Source organism: Desmodus rotundus, chromosome 6, assembly GCF_022682495.2.
Source record: "Desmodus rotundus isolate HL8 chromosome 6, HLdesRot8A.1, whole genome shotgun sequence".
Taxonomy (NCBI): Eukaryota; Metazoa; Chordata; class Mammalia; order Chiroptera; family Phyllostomidae; genus Desmodus; species Desmodus rotundus.
Window position 1 is genome coordinate 11,938,885 of NC_071392.1, and position 21,409 is coordinate 11,960,293.

General features: G+C 41.1%; 1 protein-coding gene across 1 annotated transcript in view; it reads left to right on the plus strand.

The window, feature by feature from the left end:
• The window catches only part of HIBADH (3-hydroxyisobutyrate dehydrogenase), a 97,445-nt gene that overhangs the window by 69,854 nt on the left and 6,182 nt on the right, over positions 1 to 21,409 (plus strand). The window contains exons 5-6 of the mRNA XM_024562863.3: positions 13,634 to 13,767; positions 15,341 to 15,417. Of these exons, the coding sequence (XP_024418631.1) occupies positions 13,634 to 13,767; positions 15,341 to 15,417 (211 nt within the window). The remainder of the gene's footprint in view (positions 1 to 13,633; positions 13,768 to 15,340; positions 15,418 to 21,409) is intronic.

The window sequence follows — 21,409 nt, forward strand, 5'->3', positions numbered from 1 at the left end:
AGGGCAAAAACTCTTCCTTTCTGTTGTGATTCATTCTCATGAAACCAGATGGATTTCTCCCCACTTACATTGTCAACATTCAGTAGTCGCATTTATCACATATCACAGCACTTTGTAAAAAGTTTTATTCCACAGGTTTTAGTACTTGAAGTTGACCACAATATAATAATTTTTTATTACTTCCTACACAAGAGTGTTTTTCTACACAATAAAGAAATAATAAGTGGGATCCAAGCTTTGCATAAACAGTAATGTGTCCTTGGTCCCGACGCAAATCTGGTTACTCTTACTTAATGTTATGTTGTGCAACATCAGAAATGGTTGCTAGAGTAATTGGAAGGAAGAGTCCAGCCGAGGTGGAGGCATAGGTAGATGTGCCTTGCTTCCTCACACAACCAAAAGAAGGATAACAACCAATTTAAAAACAAAAATCAACAGAACGGCCAGAAAATCAAACTGCATGGAAATCTGACAACCAAGATGCTAAAGAAGAAACCTTCCTCCAGACCAGTAGGAGGGGCAGAGATGGGCAGCTGGGGTGGAGAGGATATGCAGCAAGGATGTGGCCGGAGGCAGAACAGGGTGGGCTAGGTGGCAGCTGGTGGAGCGGGCCGTCCCACATTTGCATGTGGATGAACTGGGAGGCACAACTGAGGAGTGAGACCACACAACACAGGGTTGCAGCGCAGGGAAATAAAGCATCAAAACCTCTGGCTGTAAAAACCTGTGGGGGTTGAGGCAGCAGGAGAAACTGCTAGCCTCACAGGAGTGTCGGTTGGAGAGACCCACAGGGTCCTAGAACATACAAAAGCCCACCCACCCAGGAATTAGCACCTGAAAGGGCACAGTCTGATTGTGGGTAGCGGGAGAAGTGACTGAAAGCAAGGTGACAGCCAAGCAAGCAGTGTTGTTCCCTCTCAGATCCCTCCCCCACAGACAGTGCCACAATGCAGTGACCTGGGTTCCCCCAGCCCTGGCAAATACCTAAGACTCTGCCCCTTACAATGTAACAGGTGTGCCAAGACAAAAAAATATGGTCCAAATGAAAGAACAGATCAAAACTCCAGAAAGAACTAAGCCACGAGGAGATAGCCAGACAATCAGATGCAGAGTTCAAAACACTGGTAATCAAGATGCTCACAGAAATGACTGAGTACAGACACAAAATAAAGGAAGAAGTGAAGGCTACACAAAGTGAAATAAAGAAAAATATGCAGGGAACCAACAGGGAAGGGAAGGGAACTGGGACTCAAATCAGCAGTTTGGAACAAAAGGAATAAATAAACATCCGGCTGGAACAGAATGAAGAAATAAGAATTAAAGAAAATGAGAGGCTGAGTAACTTCTAGGACAACTATAAATGTTCCAACATCCGAATCATAGGGGTGCCAGAAGAAGAGGAAAAGCAAGAAATTGAAAACTTATTTGAACAAATAATGAAGGAAAACTTCCCCAATCTGGTGAAAGAACTAGACATGCAAGTCCAGGGTGCTCAGAGTCCCAAGGAAGTTGGATCCAAGAAGAAACACACCAAGACACATCATAATTAAGTTACCCAAGATTATAGATAAAGAGAGAATCTTAAAAGCAGCAAGAGAAAAGGAGAGAGTTACCCACAAAGGAGTTCCCATTAGACTATCAGCTGATTTCTCAAAAGAAACATTATAGGCAAGAAGGGCCTGGAAAGAAGTATTCGAAGTCATGAAAGGCAAGGACCTAAATCCAAGATTTCTAAATGATAGCTTTGCAGGATAGAGTATGGAGGGGGAAATGAAGTGCTTCCCAGATAAGGTCAGGTTAAAGGAGTTCATCACCACCAAGCCCTTATTATATGAGATGTTAAAGGGACTTACCTAAGAAAAAGAACAAGATCAAAAACTATGAATAGTAAAATGACAACAAACTCACAACTATCAACAACTGAATCTAAAAAACAAAAACTAAGCAAACAACTTGAACAGAAACAGAATCACAGAAATGAAGATCACATGGAGGGTTATCAGTGGGGAGGGAGAAGAGGGAATGGGGGAAAAGGTACAGGGAATAAGAAGCATAATTGGTAGGCACAAAGTAGACAGGGAAGTAAGGGAAGCCCGCAGCCATCAGACAGAAGTTCAGACCGGGGTTTTGAAAGGGGGGGGGGGGGGATCAGAGAATGAATTGGTTTGCGTTCATTTTGAAAATCCTTTGTTAAGATAAACTATATTAAGAATAGTTTAGGAAATGGAGAAGCCAAAGAACTTGTTTGTACAACCCATTGACATGAACTAGGGGAGAGAATGCTGGAAGGAGGGGGGTGCAGGGTGGAGGGGAATAAAGGGGAGAAAAAATGGGACAACTGTAATAGCGTAATCAATAAAATATACTTGAAAAAAGAAATGGTTGCTAAAGGATACTTAATAGCTGAGGGCCTAGAAAAAAATGGAGTGGACGAAGTCCAGCTCACATTGGGAAGCGCCACTTTTTCAGCTATGCCCATCCCAGAATTCAAGTGTCTCGAGTCTCAAGGGATTCCTGAGTGCTTCGCAGAGATGACACTCCCTGGTTCACTGTAGCCTATTCGCACAGCCTTCTCTTACTTTTCAGTTTCTTGCTATCCTCAGTTTACTCTGATTGGCTACCAGGTTATCATCTTGCTTTTTCTTATTCTCCCTTAATCTCTACCCTTCTTTTTAGCTCCCCCAAAGCTGTAACAGAATACATGGGAGCAATCAGTTCTCTGTAAAACAGGGCAGGCGATCAGGACACTTGTTTCTCTTCTCAAGCAGACTGGAGCAGGGAAAAAACCCAGTGGAGTGGAATATGGCAGTGATCGGACTGCTCAGAATTGGGTTGTTATTAGCCTTGTTTTACTTCGTGACTGTTAGTGCTGAGTACAAGAAATGTATAGAAAATGTATAGGAAAATACCTGATTCCTGTCACAGAAAAAGGTCGCAAATTATTCAACTTCTAAAGTAAAAAGAAGGACATTAAGGTCGCAAGCCATTTGAATGCAAGATTTCTCACTTGGTGTTTAAAAATGAGTATTAAAGCTGAAAGATACATTATCTACAAGATGGAATTTTGAAAATCACATTCTCCAAAGGCATTAACTTTCCCTTGGGCTCCAGATACATCTCTCTCAGGAGCCTCGTGCCTCATCACTGTCTAGGGTTGTGTGCCATTGTGATCTGGGGTGAAAGTCAGAGAACTTGTTTTCCAAAGGATTTTCAAAATGAACGCAAACCAATTCATTCTCTGATCCCCCCCCCCCCCCCCCCCCCGCCTTTCAAAACCCCGGTCTGAACTTCTGTCTGATGGCTGTGGGCTTCCCTTACTGCACTGGTCCTGCTCAAGCGCGCCCAGGGCCAGGCGGAGCGTTCTGTTGCTCTTTCAGCATAAGCAGGTCTATTGTGATATTTATCTGAATTCAAATAAGGCTAATTAAAAGAGCTGCTGACAGTTGTTGTCATCTGACTTTGACTGCAGCTTGATGGTCATTATGGGTAAATAATGAACCAGGTCTGCAAATGTAGCAGCTGCCAACTTGGGATAGAAGAACAGCTATTGCTTCCAATTTAAGGATCTATCGACCGCTTCCCTTCTCCCTGCAGATCTTCTGCAGAAAACTAATGTTTTCTGCTGCCGCGTATTGTGGTTTCAGCTGTTTCAGATACAGCCTATAATTTCCTTCTTTAATATTTAACTTAGGGCATTATTAGCTTTCAGAGTTAACAACTTTTCTATTTTGTAGAAGTTCAGCTTTGTCCTTGTGTCTCCTATAACTAGGTAATCAGCTATAGTTTATTTATGTATTTAATTTACATTATGCAGGAAACAGCTAGTCTAGAAGAGCAAGGAATAGCTTTAGGAAGATGTGTCAAACCCTGTGTAGATGGGTGTGTGTTTGTGCACGTGTGTTTTAAGGGCGAGAAACCATTTAAAGAGACAGATGCGTGTCCTTTGCTTTTGTTTTCTTAAAGATGGGCATCTGCCAGACCTTAGTTTCAGCTTTTGTTCACCTCATCAGTGGCTTACGAAATATTTTGATGCAGCTCTCTGTCAATTCAGAGGAACTGCAGTGACTTGCATTAAAATGCAATGCTGAAGATATTGTCACTCCATCATGAGCTTTTCCTTGTCTTATTAGCAAGTAGGAACAGGTGCATTAAAGGTAGGAGAAAAGGCACATTGCATTCATAGAATAATAGACTTCCTTGAAGGTTTTCCACAGTTATAAAATATAGCTTCTAGACTTAAAAGTCTCATTCTAGAATTCAGTGCCAGCCATTACCTCCCAGCACACCCCCAGCTCTTGCCCCCTCGGCCCGGAAGAGGCGATCGCGTTATGTGCAGTCGGGGGCCCCGGTGGTGCTCCGCGTCAGGAGCACAGCTCTGAGGTCTTGCTGGGAGGAAATGAACCCAAACATGCCCCTGAAAGACAAGCCTTATTTTAAAAAATAATGATGAAAAATGGCTTATTTTTCCATGTATTTGTGTCTGTGTTTACTTCAAGAAAAACTAACTAAAGTTTGTTTATCTGACTCCAAAACAGTACTGTGAGTGTGTTTGCTCTTCTGTTTCCAGCTTGGATAATACCAGAAATCGTGTTAACAAGGGGCTATGTTATGCTAGCTTATGTTTAACCAGATCACCCCCTAACATGTGCAGAGCCATTCATCTGTGTCACCAAAACCCCAGAGAACATCTGACATGGACTCCGAAACAGAAACAGTGATCACTTACAAATCAAACATGGCACGCTCTAAACTGATTGTACACGGCAATCTTTTCTAGAAAGGACAACTAATTGAACATGATAAAGTGTAAAGTTAATTAACACCCTTAAATTTGTTGATTACTTTCACGGGATTATATTGTTCGTTGAGTAGCAGCTTTCTGTCCCAGCTGTCGCCTTTTTCCGCAAATGTCGCTGGTAAACAATAGAGACACCATAACAAGTCGTAAATGGTCCCTGTGACAGCAGCCCCTTGTGAGGCTGCATCTGTAGAAAATGATTAGAACAATTGCATTTTAAAGACGGCTCACATTGCAGCCCAAGTCCCATTGGTCCTCTTCCTGATCTCTTTTGATGGCAGACTGGTTAAAACATTTAAGTTCTTTTGAGTAAATTAAGTGATTTACTGTGTTTTGCTATATATCAATGAGAGTGCTTTGGTGGCCCAATTTTTACAGTGTTAAAGACATACCAATTTGATGTTATTTTTAAATTTCCAACTCTTCCCTCTTTGGATTTGAAGGTCTCTTTCCAGTAGTCATAGAATTGAAAATGATCTCCTTATTTGTGACTCATAAATGGTTATTCTAAGTTATCAACACTTGTATAATAGTTTTGCTGTCAAAACTCTTGGTTCACCTTCTCAGTAAGACTGCATTTCAAATTTCAGTTCTTTGTTACTGTGAGGCCAAAGACTGACATGTTCAAACCAAGTAGATTTACTTGTTCTGTGTAAATGTTTTATGACATTTGTGTAATAACAGTGTAAAATATCTTTTCAATGCATTCTTTCATTTGACCTTCCAAGTAAGTATGGCAAGTGTTTTTTTATCACCATGTTCAGGTGGGGGGATCAAGATTGAGAGGTATAACTTGTCCAAGGGTATGACCTTCACCCCGGGTCTGTTAACTCAGATTAGATGTTCTTCATTTTTAAGTCTTCATGATAATGTCCTCATACATATGCTCTTAGGCTCATGCATGTGTACACAGCCGTAAGTGAAAGTGGAAATGCCACTTTCATGCCTGAGTCGTGCCACTCCAAGGCTGAGCTTCTGTGGTATGCTAGAAAACATTGCCTTACTTAGAATTAGTTAGCATTCTTGGTCATTTTATTAATCATCGATCATTGATTTCGTCTCTCTGCCTCCTACAAGGACAGTGACCATTTATCAGGGACGTGCTGTATGCTGGGTGCTAAGATGCAAGCAGCTCGTGCCCCGAAGGGTCTCAACAAGGTGCACCAGAAAAATCACTGATTAGCGTCAGTGCTTTATTAGAGATACCACTAGGAATGTTCCACGAGTAGAGAGAGGGAGTCATGGCCGTGAACTGCTTCTCAGAGTTGACATGAGTTGAGTCTTGAAAGATAAGCAGGAGCCAGCCAGGCAAAGGGGAAGGGAAGGGAATCTCATACGAGGGGACAGCCCAGGAGAGGCGTGGGTGTGTGAAGCATCATTGCACCTTCCAACCACGGGAACGTGTTCTCAGTGTCTGTAGCATCACAGTTTTTGTTGCAGGGGGTAGATGAGGGAACCAGGGAAGTCGTTAGAGTTAATAAAAATTGAAAAAATCAGAAACCATTTAAAGAAATAAAAGAGAAAGTTACTGCTTCTTATGACTCAAAACGAAAGATGTAGTGGGTTATATAGTTTTCCTTTTTGCTGGGACATAAACATGCAAGTACTTCAGAAAGAATAACGTCTACTTAATGGAAGAAAATAGGAACTTTGAGACTCTATAGAAATGGTGAGTAATACTGAATAAGTGTCTTCAGCTGCTGGTACGTTCATGTTGATGCACAGTCTGTTTTGGTTCTTAAATCAAATAAAACTGCTCAGATCGGGAGATCGATAAGCACAAACTTAGAAAGAGTTGATTTAATGTTAATATTGACCCGTGTTACAGGTACAAGGCTAAGATTAGCCAGAAGAGGATATAAAGCAAGAACTGAGTTTTAACTCAGTTTATCTTGAAAAAAAAATCACTTATTCTTGATGTAAAAATATGAAGAACATTGTCCATTACTTCATTTGCTGTCTCCTGCATAAAGTTCCAAATAAGAATTTTTGAAAACATGTAACTCAGTTCAAGGAAAAGTTATGTTTCCTTGAGGCTGCCTTATTCCTCTCCCAAATGGAGTTTGCCAAGGCTTCGAAGTTACTCAGGTGCATATTTGAAATTTTATTGTCCAGTCTTGTGGTTTTATTTTTGGTGTTCTTAATTCTTATTTTCAGTTTTCTGATTGTTTTGTTCTAATAAACGAACTGGTATCTGTAGTGAAGAAAGGTGGGATATTATGTGCAGTTAGGTAACAGGCAGAACCCAGTGTCTGCTTATCAAACACAGGAAACTATCGGCCCAGTTCCACGTTATTATAAAATGCAGGGAACACAGTTTGCAGATGGATTCAGAATACCAATATCATCAACGTTTTCACAAGGCTACCCACAGTTGAAAGCAAGACCATTACTCTCAGAGAAAAATTTCTTGTTTCCTTTTTCACCCTTTCTTTTCCTGAGAATTCATTATTCTTTCAATGACAGACGTTGAAAAATGGAAGGAAAGGGGGAATCAGGATTTGGTGGCATTGTCTTCCTCCACCTGACACTCGGTATATGATGCTACCTTTGGCATGTACTTCTGAGTATATGTCTCTTCCCCTTAATTATATTTTAGACCTTTCAAGGGCAAAGACTGTGTTTTATACCTATTCCATTTTGGACTTTTGGAATATCTGTATTTCAAATAGTCTCATCCCAGAAAACAGGTCCTGACTTTTGATTCATAAAATATGCCTACTCCTTGAATCTTTGCACCTAGCACAAAGATCTTGCAAATTGTTAAAGGCACTGAATAGATACTTGTTGATATTTTCTTCTTTGCACCTTTGTCCAACTATATTTACACCCCTCCTGTAGCCTGAGTCTTTTATTATTCATAATTGTGTATTTGCCTTCTCTCTTCTTGCCTCCCCTCTACACCCAGATACACACCCACACCCACTACCATCACAAACACTAGTTTTCAAACTCCTGAAGGCGGGGATTGTTTCTTCCTCACTCCCAGGGTTGAGAGCCGTTCAAGAATGGATTTCAGGTGGTTGATTTTTTTTTTTTTTTTTTTTTACTGTCAACTCTAAGTATGAAGTGGGAAGAAAGAAACAAGGAAGAAAAGATAATGGAGGCTTCCTGTGATACCTTTTTAAATAAGGGGTTGGGGAGGGCTGACTGAGAGGCTTAAATTAGACTTGAAGTGCTTCTCCACTGTAAGGTTGACTGAAATCAAACCAGACCACCAAGAGAAACCGCAGATGTCTGTCAGCCGCCCATTTTCAATGGTTTGGACGTTTGCCTTTTCATTTGTCTGTGCAGATGAGGTCAGTGTTTCTTAACGCTCAGGTCACGGGAGAGGAACACCGAGGACATCTTCCCAGGGAAGTGTCAGATATAGCAGTGAGGGCAACCACACGTGGTTAGATTTAATGAACGTGGTTATGGGAGGAGATTCATTTTCGGATTCTTTCCCCTAATTTGAGACTATTTATATATTATTTGTATAAAATGAAGTATGCCTTGGTTTTGAGTATGATTATGATAAACGTGGGGGAGTTGGATGTATATAAATTGAGAATCCCAAATTACAGAGTTTCAGAAGCTTGAAAGTAACTCAGTGATAGTCTTGTTCAGTCATCTCACTTTACAGATGAAAAACTGAGGTCGAGGAGCACTTCGTGACTGATAGAACGACAGATGCTTTGTCCGTGATCCTCGACATGTCACGTGCGTCCCTGAGATCGGTTACCACACAGTACCGCAGTCATCCACTTCCTTGCTTTTCCCTCTGCCGTTGCCACCCCCCCCCTCTGAACAAAGACTGTATTTACTGAGCATCTCTTACGTACCAGACACTGTGACCGTGGGGTGAATGAGCCAACAGAGTCACTGCTGTCGTGGACCTAGTTCTCACTTGGGGAGTACGGACCAGAAGCAGATGAGTGGAGATGTTTATAAGCAGGGGGTAAGTAATAAATACTGTGAACAAAATTGAAGCAGGAAAAGGGGATAGAGAGGGATGGGTACCATTTTAGATTATTAAATTGGTCAGGCACGGCCTCTCTGAAGAGGTGAATGTTGAGAAGAAACCCGAGTGAAGTGAAAGAAACAAGTCACAAACATCTAGGGAAAGAATATTCCAGGTAAAAGGAACAGCAAGTGCATGGCTTTGCGATGGGGAGGTCCTGTACCTGCTTCGGGAACAGCACGGAGGCCGGGTGGCTGGAGAGCAGCGAACATTGCAGAGAATGGTATGAAATGAGATAGGAGAGGTAGCCAAGGGCCACATCACGTAGGACTTTGTAGGACTTAGGATTTTCTACTGAGAGGATGGGGTGCTGTTGGAGGCTTGAGAGTAGGGAAGAAGTATGATGAACTAGATTATGTGTTAAGAGGATTCCCCTGGCTGCTGTATGGAGAATAGACTGGAGGCAAGAGCTGAAGGGAGATCCAGAAGGAGGCCATTGGAATGATCCAGGCGAGAGACAGCGCTGGCTCAGTTCAGGGTGGTAGGGAGGAGAGAGGTGGTTGGATCACCAGTGTGCCACTTTAGGAGCAGGGACATGGGCTATTCATCCATGACCCACAGGGCTTGATTCTTGGTTTAATTTTGTTAAGTGAATAAAACCAAGCAAGTACAGCAGTTTTGTTGCTTTTCCTATACCATTCTGCCATTGAAAGGTTTCACAGGTGGTCTCCACTGCCATCTTTTTTTTAAAAGGTTTTATTCATTTATTTTTAGAGAGAGGGAAAAGGAGGGAGAAAGAGAGGGAAACATCAAAGGGAGAGAGAAACATCCATCAGTTGCCCTTTGTATGCCCCTAACCGGAGACCTGGCCTATAACCCAGGCATGTGCCCTGCCTGGGAATCAAATGGGTGAGCTTTTGGTTTGCAGGGTGGCACTTAATCCACTGGGCCACATCGGCCAGGACTTCACTGTAATCTTAACATCACTGGCTATGGACCACTTGAGTGTTTCCTAACCTGAGCTAGCCCGCTTCCATTGTCAATAGGTTCAGTCCAGGACAGCTAATATTTAGCCAGAAAGGCTAAAATTATCCCAAAGAAGCCAACGACTTAGATAACCAAATTCGAAAGGACTCGAGGCATTATGTAGGTAAAGATAAAACTCCCACATCACCAACTCAAGTTACAGAGTAGTAAGTCCTTACATTTAAATAGCATTTTATGTTTTACAGCATATGTTCATATGAGGTCTGTCTGGAAAAATTCCAGCCATTGTTAATATAACGAGAATGGTTTGTGTGACATCAGTGTAACCTGGCAGCCAAGGAGAGTAGACTAGAATGCACATGTGTGAACAATGACGAACCTCACTGTGCTAGTCAGTGGGGGCAGTAGATGCTATTGAGTGAGTATGTGCACTGTGTGGCTATCACATTCAAAATGACTGAGTGAATAGAGCAATGGATCTGCATCAAATTTTGTGTTAAGCTTGAACATTCTCCGTGGAAGCTATTTGGATGATTCAGAAGGACACAGCTATGAGCAACTGGCAATTGGCAGCTTCATCACGACAAGAAGCCCGCTCATGCATCACATCTTGTGCAGAGCTTTTTGGTGAAACATCAAATCACCCAGGTGACCCAGCTCCCCTATAGTCAAGATTTGGTGCCCTGTGACCTCTGGCTTTTCCCAAAACTAAAATCACCTTTGGAAAGGAAAGGATTTGAGACCTTCAGTGAGATTCAGGAAAATACGACAGGGAATCTGATGGTGATCGAGAGAACTGTGTGAGGTCCTGAGGTGCCTACATTGAAGGGGACTGAGGTGTCATTGTCCTATGTACAGTATTTCTTGTATCTTCAGTAAATGTCTGTATTTTTCATGTTACATGGCTGGATACCTTCTGGACAGATCTTGTATATTCACAGCCACTCTATGAAGAAGTTATTAATACTTTTCCCAAGTTTATACACTGAGACTCAGAGAAGTTAAGTAATTTGTTAATAATTACAGCCAGCAAGTGGCATATCCCCTAACCAGATACTCCATTCTGGATTCTTTTCTCCTTCTGCCATGTTCATAAATGTATTTACTGAACAGCCAGCCATTGAATGTATCCTGCACCACGATAGCGAATGGGAATGCTGGCATAAACCCCATGCTGACCTTGTAAGAGCTGATAGTGTAATGGAGGAATCAGGTAACACAATCAAAAATTTTAATAAGGTTCAGTAAGTATTGTGTTGTAATAGAATTAAGCACTGGATGTATTTTGGGTTTGTATATACAATTACTAAAACAGCAAAATAAATATTTCTCCCAGTATTCTCACAGCTGCCTGAGTGTGTATTTCATGTTTTTTTAAATTAATTTTGAGAGAGAGAGATCGATTTTGTTGTTCCACTTATTTTATCCATTCATTGGTTGATTCTTGTATGTACCCTGACCAGGGATCGAACCCACAACCTTGGCGTATCAGGACAGTGCTCTTAACCAACGGAGCTGTATGGCCAGGGCTATCCATGTTTTTCTATTTGGGGAAGTGGACTTGAATTATTTAAAATTGCATGACAGTGTAGTAAGTTTATTTATTGTTTATTATTTATAAACATTAAAATGTATATAATACCTTCCGTAATCTGTAAGAGTCTTCCATAGCTTAAGAGTCCCAGGTTTCTAGATGTTACTTTCTAAGCTCAAAATGGTTGCACGTATTTTAGGATAATTTAGGTCTTAATTTTGCCTTTGCAGTGAGACTAGGCTTGATAATGTTGTGTGGTCAGAGGAATATGAACGGAAAGATAAGATCTGGTCCCAAGGAATGCCAAAACTTTAGAATTAGCCAGTTTAGTCAGACCCTCACAGTGGAATATAGGTTATGACTAAAATAATTATACCACCATGCTGAGAGCAAGGAAGAGTGGAAATACTACAGACCTCTGAATGAAAAGATGAATCATTCTTTCTTTTGTGGACTTCTCTTGCTTAAGTAACTTATTTCTTCTTTTTGAAATATGTGTTTGAACAAGTGAGAAAGTATACCCGTCAAAAGATTAACCAGATGAGAACCATTGTCAGCATTAATTTTTCCTTTAATGAATGACTCTGTGAAGCTATTTAGCAGTCTGTAATCTGGACCCAAAGCAGTTGACCTATGATGGGTAGTGCTGAATTTGTCTGTAAGCTTTGACTTAAATTGTCTGCCTAATTTCTCTAGGTCAGATCAACAGGATTAGAAGTAAGGGTGGTTATGTGGTTTGGATAATAATGGCTTTAGAAATGGAGAAAAATAATTGTAAAACATTAATGATCTACCATCTTGAAGTAAATTAGAAACTAAGAAAATAATAGTCACTTAAAAGTCAATGTTATCACAATATTCAAATGACGCAGATCAGCTAATTAAAAGCATTTGTTATAATTGGGGTTTTAGACATAATGAATTCCAAAGTGCCTCTGAAAATATTATGAAATAATGTAATTTTACCATATGTATGAGCATCCCAGGCTTTTATAACATGTGGATACTCCCTCTCCCAAAATTGTTTGGCTAACAGAATGCTGACTTCTCTTGCTTTTAATAATTAGTTAAAGATAGCGTGACCTGTAAAATAGAGAGGCTACTTGATTTGGCAGTTGCAAAATATTCACAATTTGAATGAAATAGGGCTCTCCTCACTTGAGCTTTTTATGTATAAAAACTGTGAATTTCACTGAATAAATTAAATTCAAAAGTAGACCATTACTTGCAGCTGTCTATTCTAATGGCCAGATCTGATTCATAGTGCAGACAATTAGGGTTTCTTTATTCCTGGCTGTGCTATAAAATAAGTTCTAAAGGCAAAAATTGTACTAGTATAGCTCTTCCGAATACTTTCCTGGTTTTGAACAACAAAACCTAAATGGAAAATTATGAATTAAGATTTCTGTAATACTAGGGGGGAGGGAGGTGGGTTCACCTGGGGTGGGGTGGAGGGATGGGGAGAAAAGGCATACAACTGTAATTAAATAACAATAAAAAAAAATTAAAAAAAATAAATAAAAAAAGATTTCTGTAATACTAAAAATAGTAATAGTCTTGGTTTTATTTTACAGTTAATAAAATGTAGACGAATGAAGCCCTCCAGGCCCCTTCTAGGATAAGTGTAGGCCATACTGTCTGTGCTAAAGTAGAAGTTGTTTTTCTTCAATCGTTTCAATTAATGAGCACGCGTCAGACTCCTGTGAAAATATGCTAAGGAATGGCCAAACCAGTGTAAAAGTTTGTTTCTTCTTCCTGTTCAATCACTAGGAATGAATTGCCCAAAAGGTGGGTAGCAGGAGGGAAAAGAAAAATCAAGTAATACTGGAAAGTGCACATCTGACCAATCAGGCTAAATGAGCACCCATTTCTTACTGAAATGCCTACTTGTTTACGGGAGAAAGGGCCAGGTCTCTCTCTTTGGAGGTCTCTTCTGTAGCTCGTGTGGGGACAGCAAGGGAGCGAGGCAGAGACCCTAGATTTACACTTGGGCAGTAAACTCCTCCGGCTGCCCCCATGCTGGCCAGGACACAGGTGACTTTGTTTAGATACTTTCTGTTACCAAATGCGTTTCTTAGGAGAACAAGAGATGCATGGGAATGATCAAATTCACATTTCAAATTCTCATTCCTATTGTGCCATGATTGTGCCAAAATATTTAAGACGAATTGAGAGTTTGAGTAAATCTGTAAGTCCCTTTGGTTTATGATTAACCTACATAATATTGTACTTGATTATTAAAATATTCCAGGAGAAATTTAGAGTAGCCTGCACATGCCTGACAAATATAGTTTGGAACCAAGATGTTTTCACTTGGTTTGGAGATTGTGTCTAATTTAATTTTACTCTCCCTTCTCCCCAAACCATTCAGGTGTGGGAGCTGCTCGGTCTGGGAACCTCACGTTCATGGTGGGAGGAGTGGAAGACGAGTTTGCTGCTGCCCAGGAGCTGCTGGGCTGCATGGGTGCCAACGTGGTCTACTGCGGCGCTGTCGGGACTGGGCAGGTAATGCTTTCCCGTCAGTAAGCCTGACCTGTGGTGTGGAGTCACTGATGTTCATTTCTCGTTCCTGACCGTGTTCTCACTCCTCCTTCCCCTGTTTAATCTGTGCGTTTTTTGTCTGCTCAAATTTTCTTCAACTAATTTGGATTAAATTAATTTTCCTTCATTCCTGTTGGAATTAAGCAGACATCAGTCAGTTAACTTATAAAAAAAGATACCGAGTTCCATCGTTCAGATTTTGACTTACCATCCCAGTGACCACTGGTCATTCTTAACACTGTTTCTATTTGTGGTGCTTATGTGGTCTGAGTTGCTATTATCCTCCTTCTGATTTTCTAATTACTTGCTATGGCTTTATTTGCAGTACAGTCAGGGAGATGTCATCTGTGCACTTTAATCTTTTTCTTGAAAACCAAAAAGTTTTCACTTGGGAATATGTTACATCAACTTCCTGGTCGGATAGAAGTGAATGAAAGTCCGGAACTCCGGAATCAAGCTGGTTGGCCCTCTGTCACCCAGGAGACACACACACTCCTACCCCTTAATGCTTTGTCCTGGTCATGGGCACCCGCTTGATCTTAACTCGAGACTGTGGTATGGTCCTTGATATGTCTCTCGTTTCCATGCCTCTGTCCCGTCAGTCTTCTGGTTCTATTCATTTTTGCTTCAGCAGCTCTCATTGTGGACTGTCTTGTCCATTCCAGATAGGCGTTACCTGATCCGATCTTTCTCTCACCGTCTCACACCTCGTTTACTGCCCAGAGGCCTAATGGGTCTCCCATCCCAGGTTCACCGCTCTGCCCAGCTCCATCAAAACCAACTCCATCAAGATGCGTGTATCATCATAGCGCTTCTCCACTCTGAAATTTTGAATAGGTCCCTATTTCCCATCATGTCACATTTTAACTCTCCACCTTCCCTAGCTTCCATAGCTCTTGCCCCAGTCTTCACTAACACATTTCTTACATTCCTTAAAACATGTGCACGTGAGTCCTTTTTCTTGCTGTTCTCAGGAACATCCCATGCTCTTATATATTTACCTCCCCCACGCCCCTCTCCTTTCTTTCTCTTGCCTAATTAAATCCTGCCTGGCCTTGACCAAGGGTTTCAGGTTCCACTTCTTCTCTGCTCCTTCCCTCACTGACCTTGTTTCTTTGAACTGCTACTGTCTCTGTCCTATAGCCTCTACCATTACAAGTTAACACTTGTTTTCGTTTGTTCACTGCCTTCTCCTTCCGTGTGTTATTCCTGTTTCACCAATGAGGATATAAGCCCCACCCCTTAAAGAGAGGTGACGCTGCATAGATCAGTATTCCCCATCAGGCCAAGCCCACAGGAAGAACTCTGTGGGCTCTTACCTAGTGGAAGAGATACCCCCAGCCTCTGCTTTGGGACAGATAGTGTGTAAGGCTCAGAGGGAAGCATGTGGTACACTGTTCCTTTCCCCATTGCAGAGAGTCAACTGTTGAATGCTCTTTCTTTTAGAAAAAAGCACATGGAACTGAGTGAAGGAAAACTTCCTGTAAATTATAACTTGAGAATAAAGACACTTAACACGCACTCCATGTATTTGCAGGCTGCAAAGATCTGCAACAACATGCTGTTAGCCATTACCATGATCGGGACTGCTGAGGCCATGAATCTTGGAATCAGGTTTGTGGAACAGGACAATTTCACGTACTCACGATTTCTTTCTCTCTTGCTTTCTCACATGCTAATCAAACGAACTTTTCCATTGGATTTTTTTGATGTTGAAAAAAATGTTTATGAGAGACAAATGAGTTGATCCGGGAGCATTTGAAAGTACTTCATTATTGAACTTTAATAGACTTTGCTTGTTTGATGACCAAGGGGGCCCTGGAGAGTGTGACTCGTCTTCGCCATGGCCGTCAAATGTATTGCACTGTGTACTCGAAGTTTCTCTGTCCTCCTCCTGTGGAAGTTCCCTTTCTTCTAAGATGTTGAGATGCAAGAAACACTTTTACTATACAATTTAAACACGCTTTGACAGTAGAGGACAGATTTGTATAAAACGTGGTTTTAATGTACAGTGAATTCAAGTGTTATGCTACCACATTACTTGTTTTATGTGCCTACTTTAAATATACTCCCCAAAATCTACCCTGAAAGGGCTCTTGGTTGCTTATTGCTTAAACTGGATGGCATTTTAAAGCTGCAACTCCTGTGCGTACCTGTGGCGTTGTCACTTGACATTACAGCTGTGTCTTTCCACTGAAATAAAGTGGCATCCACACTTTGCTTAAAGTGACTCAGGAACCCTGTTTGCCCTCCAATGATGTTCATCCCTTGGAGTGCCGAAGGTTATGTCTGATTTTAGCCTGCAATTTTGGGGGTTGGGACTGCTACATATGATTAATTACCTAATTAATTTTTTAATGTTTGGATTTCATGATTATAATAAATACATATTTCTTAGTTTAAAAAATGCTTATAGAGCAAGATGTTTTATTCACGTTTGTTTCACACTTTCCAAAACTGTGTACCAAATAGATCACAAATCACACCGGTGTTTCATATCACAGCTTTTGATAAAAGCAATAAAAAGAACCAAAGTACTTGAGATATTTTTTAAAACATAGTAATGGATTCACATTTCCTCTTAATTACCATATCAAGATACTATTGTTTTATTGAATTGCCCTTGTCTCAGATGTTAAACTATCTTGACCTATTAAGTTGTCATCTTGTAATTGAGATAAAAGAGGAATTTGCTTTGCATCAGCGCTAATTGGTTTATCAATATCCTGTACCATTTACATTTTCAAATTGAATGTTTCTAAAGTGGTAAACTTAGCATATCTGTACAAAGCTTTAATAAAACTGGTAGTGTATATAGGAAGCTATTCATTGTTCTCTGTTGTAGCCAATTTTAGGCTATGGGTCACTTATTATAATTGAAAAACTGGTTACTAATAACTTGTTTACATGTCCATCCTCTAGACTAATTTCATGGAAGAAGAAAATGTAAATTTCTGAAACCAAAATGGCATACAAAATTAATTGGTGTTGACAACAGGATTCGAGCATTAATACACATGTGCATCTTTAGAATTTTACCCTTATTTTTCTGGATATAAATGAAAACATTGTAGAAAAGTACAAGCCGAGACGAATGTAGGTTACGCTGTCCTGAAATTTCCCTCTGTGTCGGTGCCTGAGTGCGTACACTCTGCTGCTTCCCTTGCGCCCCCCGTCAGGAGGTTCCCTGGGCACGGTGCCTGGCCTCTGGCTTCCGCAGATACTTTTCCTAGCGAAACCCTTAGGAGATGATCGCTTGCCATTTGAAAATGAAGATTTTGTACGGTAAATGCTTGTGGAAGTCTAACTCTAGATACCAGCTAATAAAGAACAGTGTGAAAACCAGTTGAATCAAATAAATTGAATGAAATGTGTACATTAGGTACTTAGAGTGGCTTATCAAAGAGAACATGAAAAGTGATAAAATTCCAAATAGAAATGTTAAAAGCTGAAGCAATAAATAGGTTTTATCTTATCATTGGCCTTGATATCCACTATGATAAAAACAATATTTAGAAATATGAAAGTTTTAAATGCTTATTTTTTTCCAAAACTCTATCTATATTACTGTTCTGGTACATTTATGTTTGAACACAAAGCAGGAACTCACTAGTTTTACTTAATTGTTACAATGAACTTTATGTTTCTGGTGCTTCAGATTGTATTAATTATTTTTATAACATTAGGGCTTTACCAGTTTATCTTAAAAGATTCTCAGTGGTTGGGAAGTTCTGAAAATGATTGCTTCTGCCATTGTCTTTTCCCATAGTTTACAGACGCGGTTGAAAATGACAGGATTGTTCTCTAATAGAGTAGAGAGAGCAGCCACAATTTATTGGGCTTTGCAAGGTGAAAGAGAAAATTGGCATCAGCAAACACGAATTCCCAAGTAGTAAATTCCCCCAAAGTGGCACAGCATCGAAGTGGTGCAGCCACATTTGTATTCTGTCCACTCCAAAGTGAAAATTTTTTTAGCGCATTAATGTCAACATTCACAGATTGAGTCACCTGTTCCTGTGGAGCGATCATTTCGATTAGTTTCATTCTCTTAAGTCTGTTTTTCCAGAACACTGATATTTGCTTTTTTATATATATATATAGAAGAATAAACTCTTACAGTTTAAAACTCTTACTGACTCTATGATCTTTTACAGTGAGTCTTTATGGATGTTAGTGAAAGTTTAAAATGCTATAAAAAAGTAAACCATAAAAAATACTGGTATACAACATATTTCAGGATTCTTTTTTATGAGACCTTTCTGCCTTCTAATTGGGCTCTTGTGGGGACTCGGAACGTAGCTTCCTGGCGCTCCCAGTGTCCTGCTTGTGTTGGAGAGTTTTTGTCCCTGTGCATCGCAGAGGAACAGCTCCGATGATGTGCGTTGTGTTGTGTTGTTTTTAGTTTTGCTCCTCTGGGAATTGTTTTTGTTTCGTTGTTTTCGATAGTGGTCATAGAAGACGTTATTTGCATTACCAACCGGCCCCAGGCCCCTGTGGCAACACCCGTCTTGTCTTTTTCCACCAAGAGCTTAATGGACAGCTGAACTTCTGGAAGGCTGTTCGAGACAAACGCTTTCCCACGAGCATAACTGGGGTGTCGCGGCGACTGCCTGTAGAAGATGCCGTCGTTTTCTTTTTAAGGTGGTGACTGAGGCCCCTAAGTATATACCTTAGTAGGTTGAACAAACGGCAAAAGGTCTGTAATAAAAGTTTGAGCACATTTCTTAATAAGCTGATAAAATGCCGTCAGGTTGACTGATCGGCTATCAGATTCAGTACCCACACGAGCCAGGGAGACTCCGGGTGGTGCGGGTTTGGGTGCCAATTGGTGTCTGCGTCCCTGCTCTGCTGTGGACCCAAACTTTTCTCATCTATAATGTGACAGAAATAGTAGCATCTATCCGTAGGGTGGTTGTTAAGATTAAATGAGTTGCTCCATGTGCATCTTTAAAACCGGTCCTGGCACGGAGGTGCTCAGTACATGGTAGTGGCTGATGTGATGGTGGTGGCAGATAGTATTGGAATCGAATTGTGCTTGGATGCTTGTTCTTCCTAACACTACTCGTTGGCTGGCGTTATGTTTTTATTTGTTTATCGCACCTTCCTAACTGGAACGCGAGCTCCACGTAGGGGGATGGCTTTGTCTGCTTATTGCCGTATCTTAAGAACATACTTAGCATATAGTTGGCACTCAGTGAAGATTTGTCAAGTGGATGAGGAGAGGAGGGAGGGGAGAAGGGAGGGAGTGAGGGAGGCAGGCACTGCTCCTGCCTCAGGTGAAAGGTATCTGGGTGTGTGGCTTCGCTGTGTGGCTTCGCTGGCCCACTTGTGGAGGCGGGCCCCAGCTGCTTAGCTTCTCCCCTCACCCCGCCACCCCCACCCCCACTGTTGGAACTTTAAAAAAAAAACCTTGTTGTATTTTTTTTTGCATTACAATTTAGTCTTAGCTTCTTTACTGTGGTCTCCTTGGCAGATCCGTGTGAGCACTAGGCGGATAACTGCATGATTGATGAGATTGACATGGTCTTAGACGTTTCGTGTCCAGAGCTGTGCCTGTATACGAGCCCCTCAGTCTAGTGACGTTATTTGCTTTGTTCTGACGTAAAACCAAACAGTATAGGTGGATACTTACAGAGAATATAAAGTGAACAAAGTTACTTGGCCCTTAAAAGCCTTGGCTACAGCAAAGGTAAACGTTTGGATTGTCTTTAAATTTTTTACAATTTCTGCATTTTTACTTCTCCCAATAGTTCATTTAAAATTCTTGTGTTTTAAAGGTGAGTAGATTTGACACAGGGACGTTTATTTGAGTTGCATTATATATGTGGTCAGAGCAATGAATTCACTCGGTTTAGATCACTCTGTTTAGAACATTCCAGCAATCGCGAAGCCACATGCACGCACCCGTGCACTCTCGAACCACATCCAGTGGCAAGTCGTTATGGGGACTGACAGACTGTCATCCTTTTGATGGCTTGAGCTGCGTACCTCCTGAGCAGCAGTGGGGCTCTTATGCAGAAAGTATCATATGTTCCCAGCCAATTTACAGGGAAACAGCAATAACATTTTATCATGGTTGAGAGCCCAGTAGCTGCTTCCTATTAAACTTGCCCTTTCAGATACCTGTCTTGGATTAATTTGTTGATTTCAGATGGAAACTCAGTCTTCTCCAGTGAAGCATGACGTTCTAGGATAGACTCTCTGAATGACAATTACTGTGTATTCTAGCTGGTTTCAGACCATTACTAGCCTTGGGCACAGTGGAAGACAGAGGACTTCAGTAACTGATTTTAATATCATGTCTAATTTTAACTGTCAGTTATGTATGTGCCAGTGAAAGAATCCTCGGAAAGATGAAATGCAAAACACTTCTAACTTGCTCTTTTTAATGATACACTTTGCTGCAGGGTGGTGGGTGGAGGCAAAGCGGAGAGGGAGTAGCCTTCTTCTAAGGGGAATCGGCTTGGTGGGAGGCATCAGACCAAAAAGTGAGCACATAGCAACTGCCACCTTGTTTTTTCCTGTGCCCCTCAGGAAGTTTCTGAATAGCGATGTGTTCACCAGAAAGGACTCCAGAAATCAGTGCCAGTATTTTTCCTTGAACATTCGAGGAAAATGAAGTTTGGGGGTTTACAAAAGATACGCAGCTTTGCTCACCATTTTGGTATTGCAGACAGAGTGTGAATGTCTTTAGTAATGAAGACGGTTGGGAGGGACTGTTAAGTATAACCTGGTGGATTATAAAGAGGGGAGTGACCCTGCGGCTTGAAATACGATAAGCCATTTTCAAAGAATCTAAATTAGGAAGCCGCTAAATTGTATTTCACTTGAAAGGGCAAGGCAGTGCTTTGGGATCTTTAAAAATATTCCCTGCTCACGGAACACATTAGACATACAGATCCTTGGACATTTGTGCTTAGAGAACATATTTGCAATTATAGCAGATTATCTAATTGTTAGTTTGTGATTTTACTTCTCACAGTTCTTCCCTAAAGACATTAGCTTTTTCTTTTCCTAAGTCATCTGCTACAACAGCATACTGATAGCCTGCTTTGATTTAAAAGGGGAGAGAAAGCATCGCGAACTTGGATCTTTATGAAGGAATGAATGAAACTGCCGGGATTTTTCCCAGCAGTCTGCTGTTGAACAAGATGTGTAATAGGTGATCTAGATGGAATCTGTTGTGTCTCTCATACTCCTGTGGAAAACGGCTCACTGGAACACGATCCACCCTGTGAATGCATGCACACGGCATGCCGAATGGTGTTACAGAACAGTTGTGTTACACAGTGAGTCCACACACTCCCTGGCTACCAGCCCGAGGCCCCTGTCCCAACACTGGAAAAATGTTCACTGGTCATAACGCTCAGGTTTGGAAGTCAGCATCGTACGTTTGGAACAAATGAACAAGAACCTAAACATGCCGGAATGCAGTGTTGGTGCCACATCCATGTGTGTCTTTTCTCAAGCTTTTTTTTTTTTTTTAAATTTCTGGAAGAGATTGGTCTCAAGAAAAAGCAAGTTTTATTTGAATCTTGCTTTAGTGGTAGTTATCAAAACTGAGCTTCCCAAATGGCATTAGGAGACTGAGGATCAAAGTCCTACA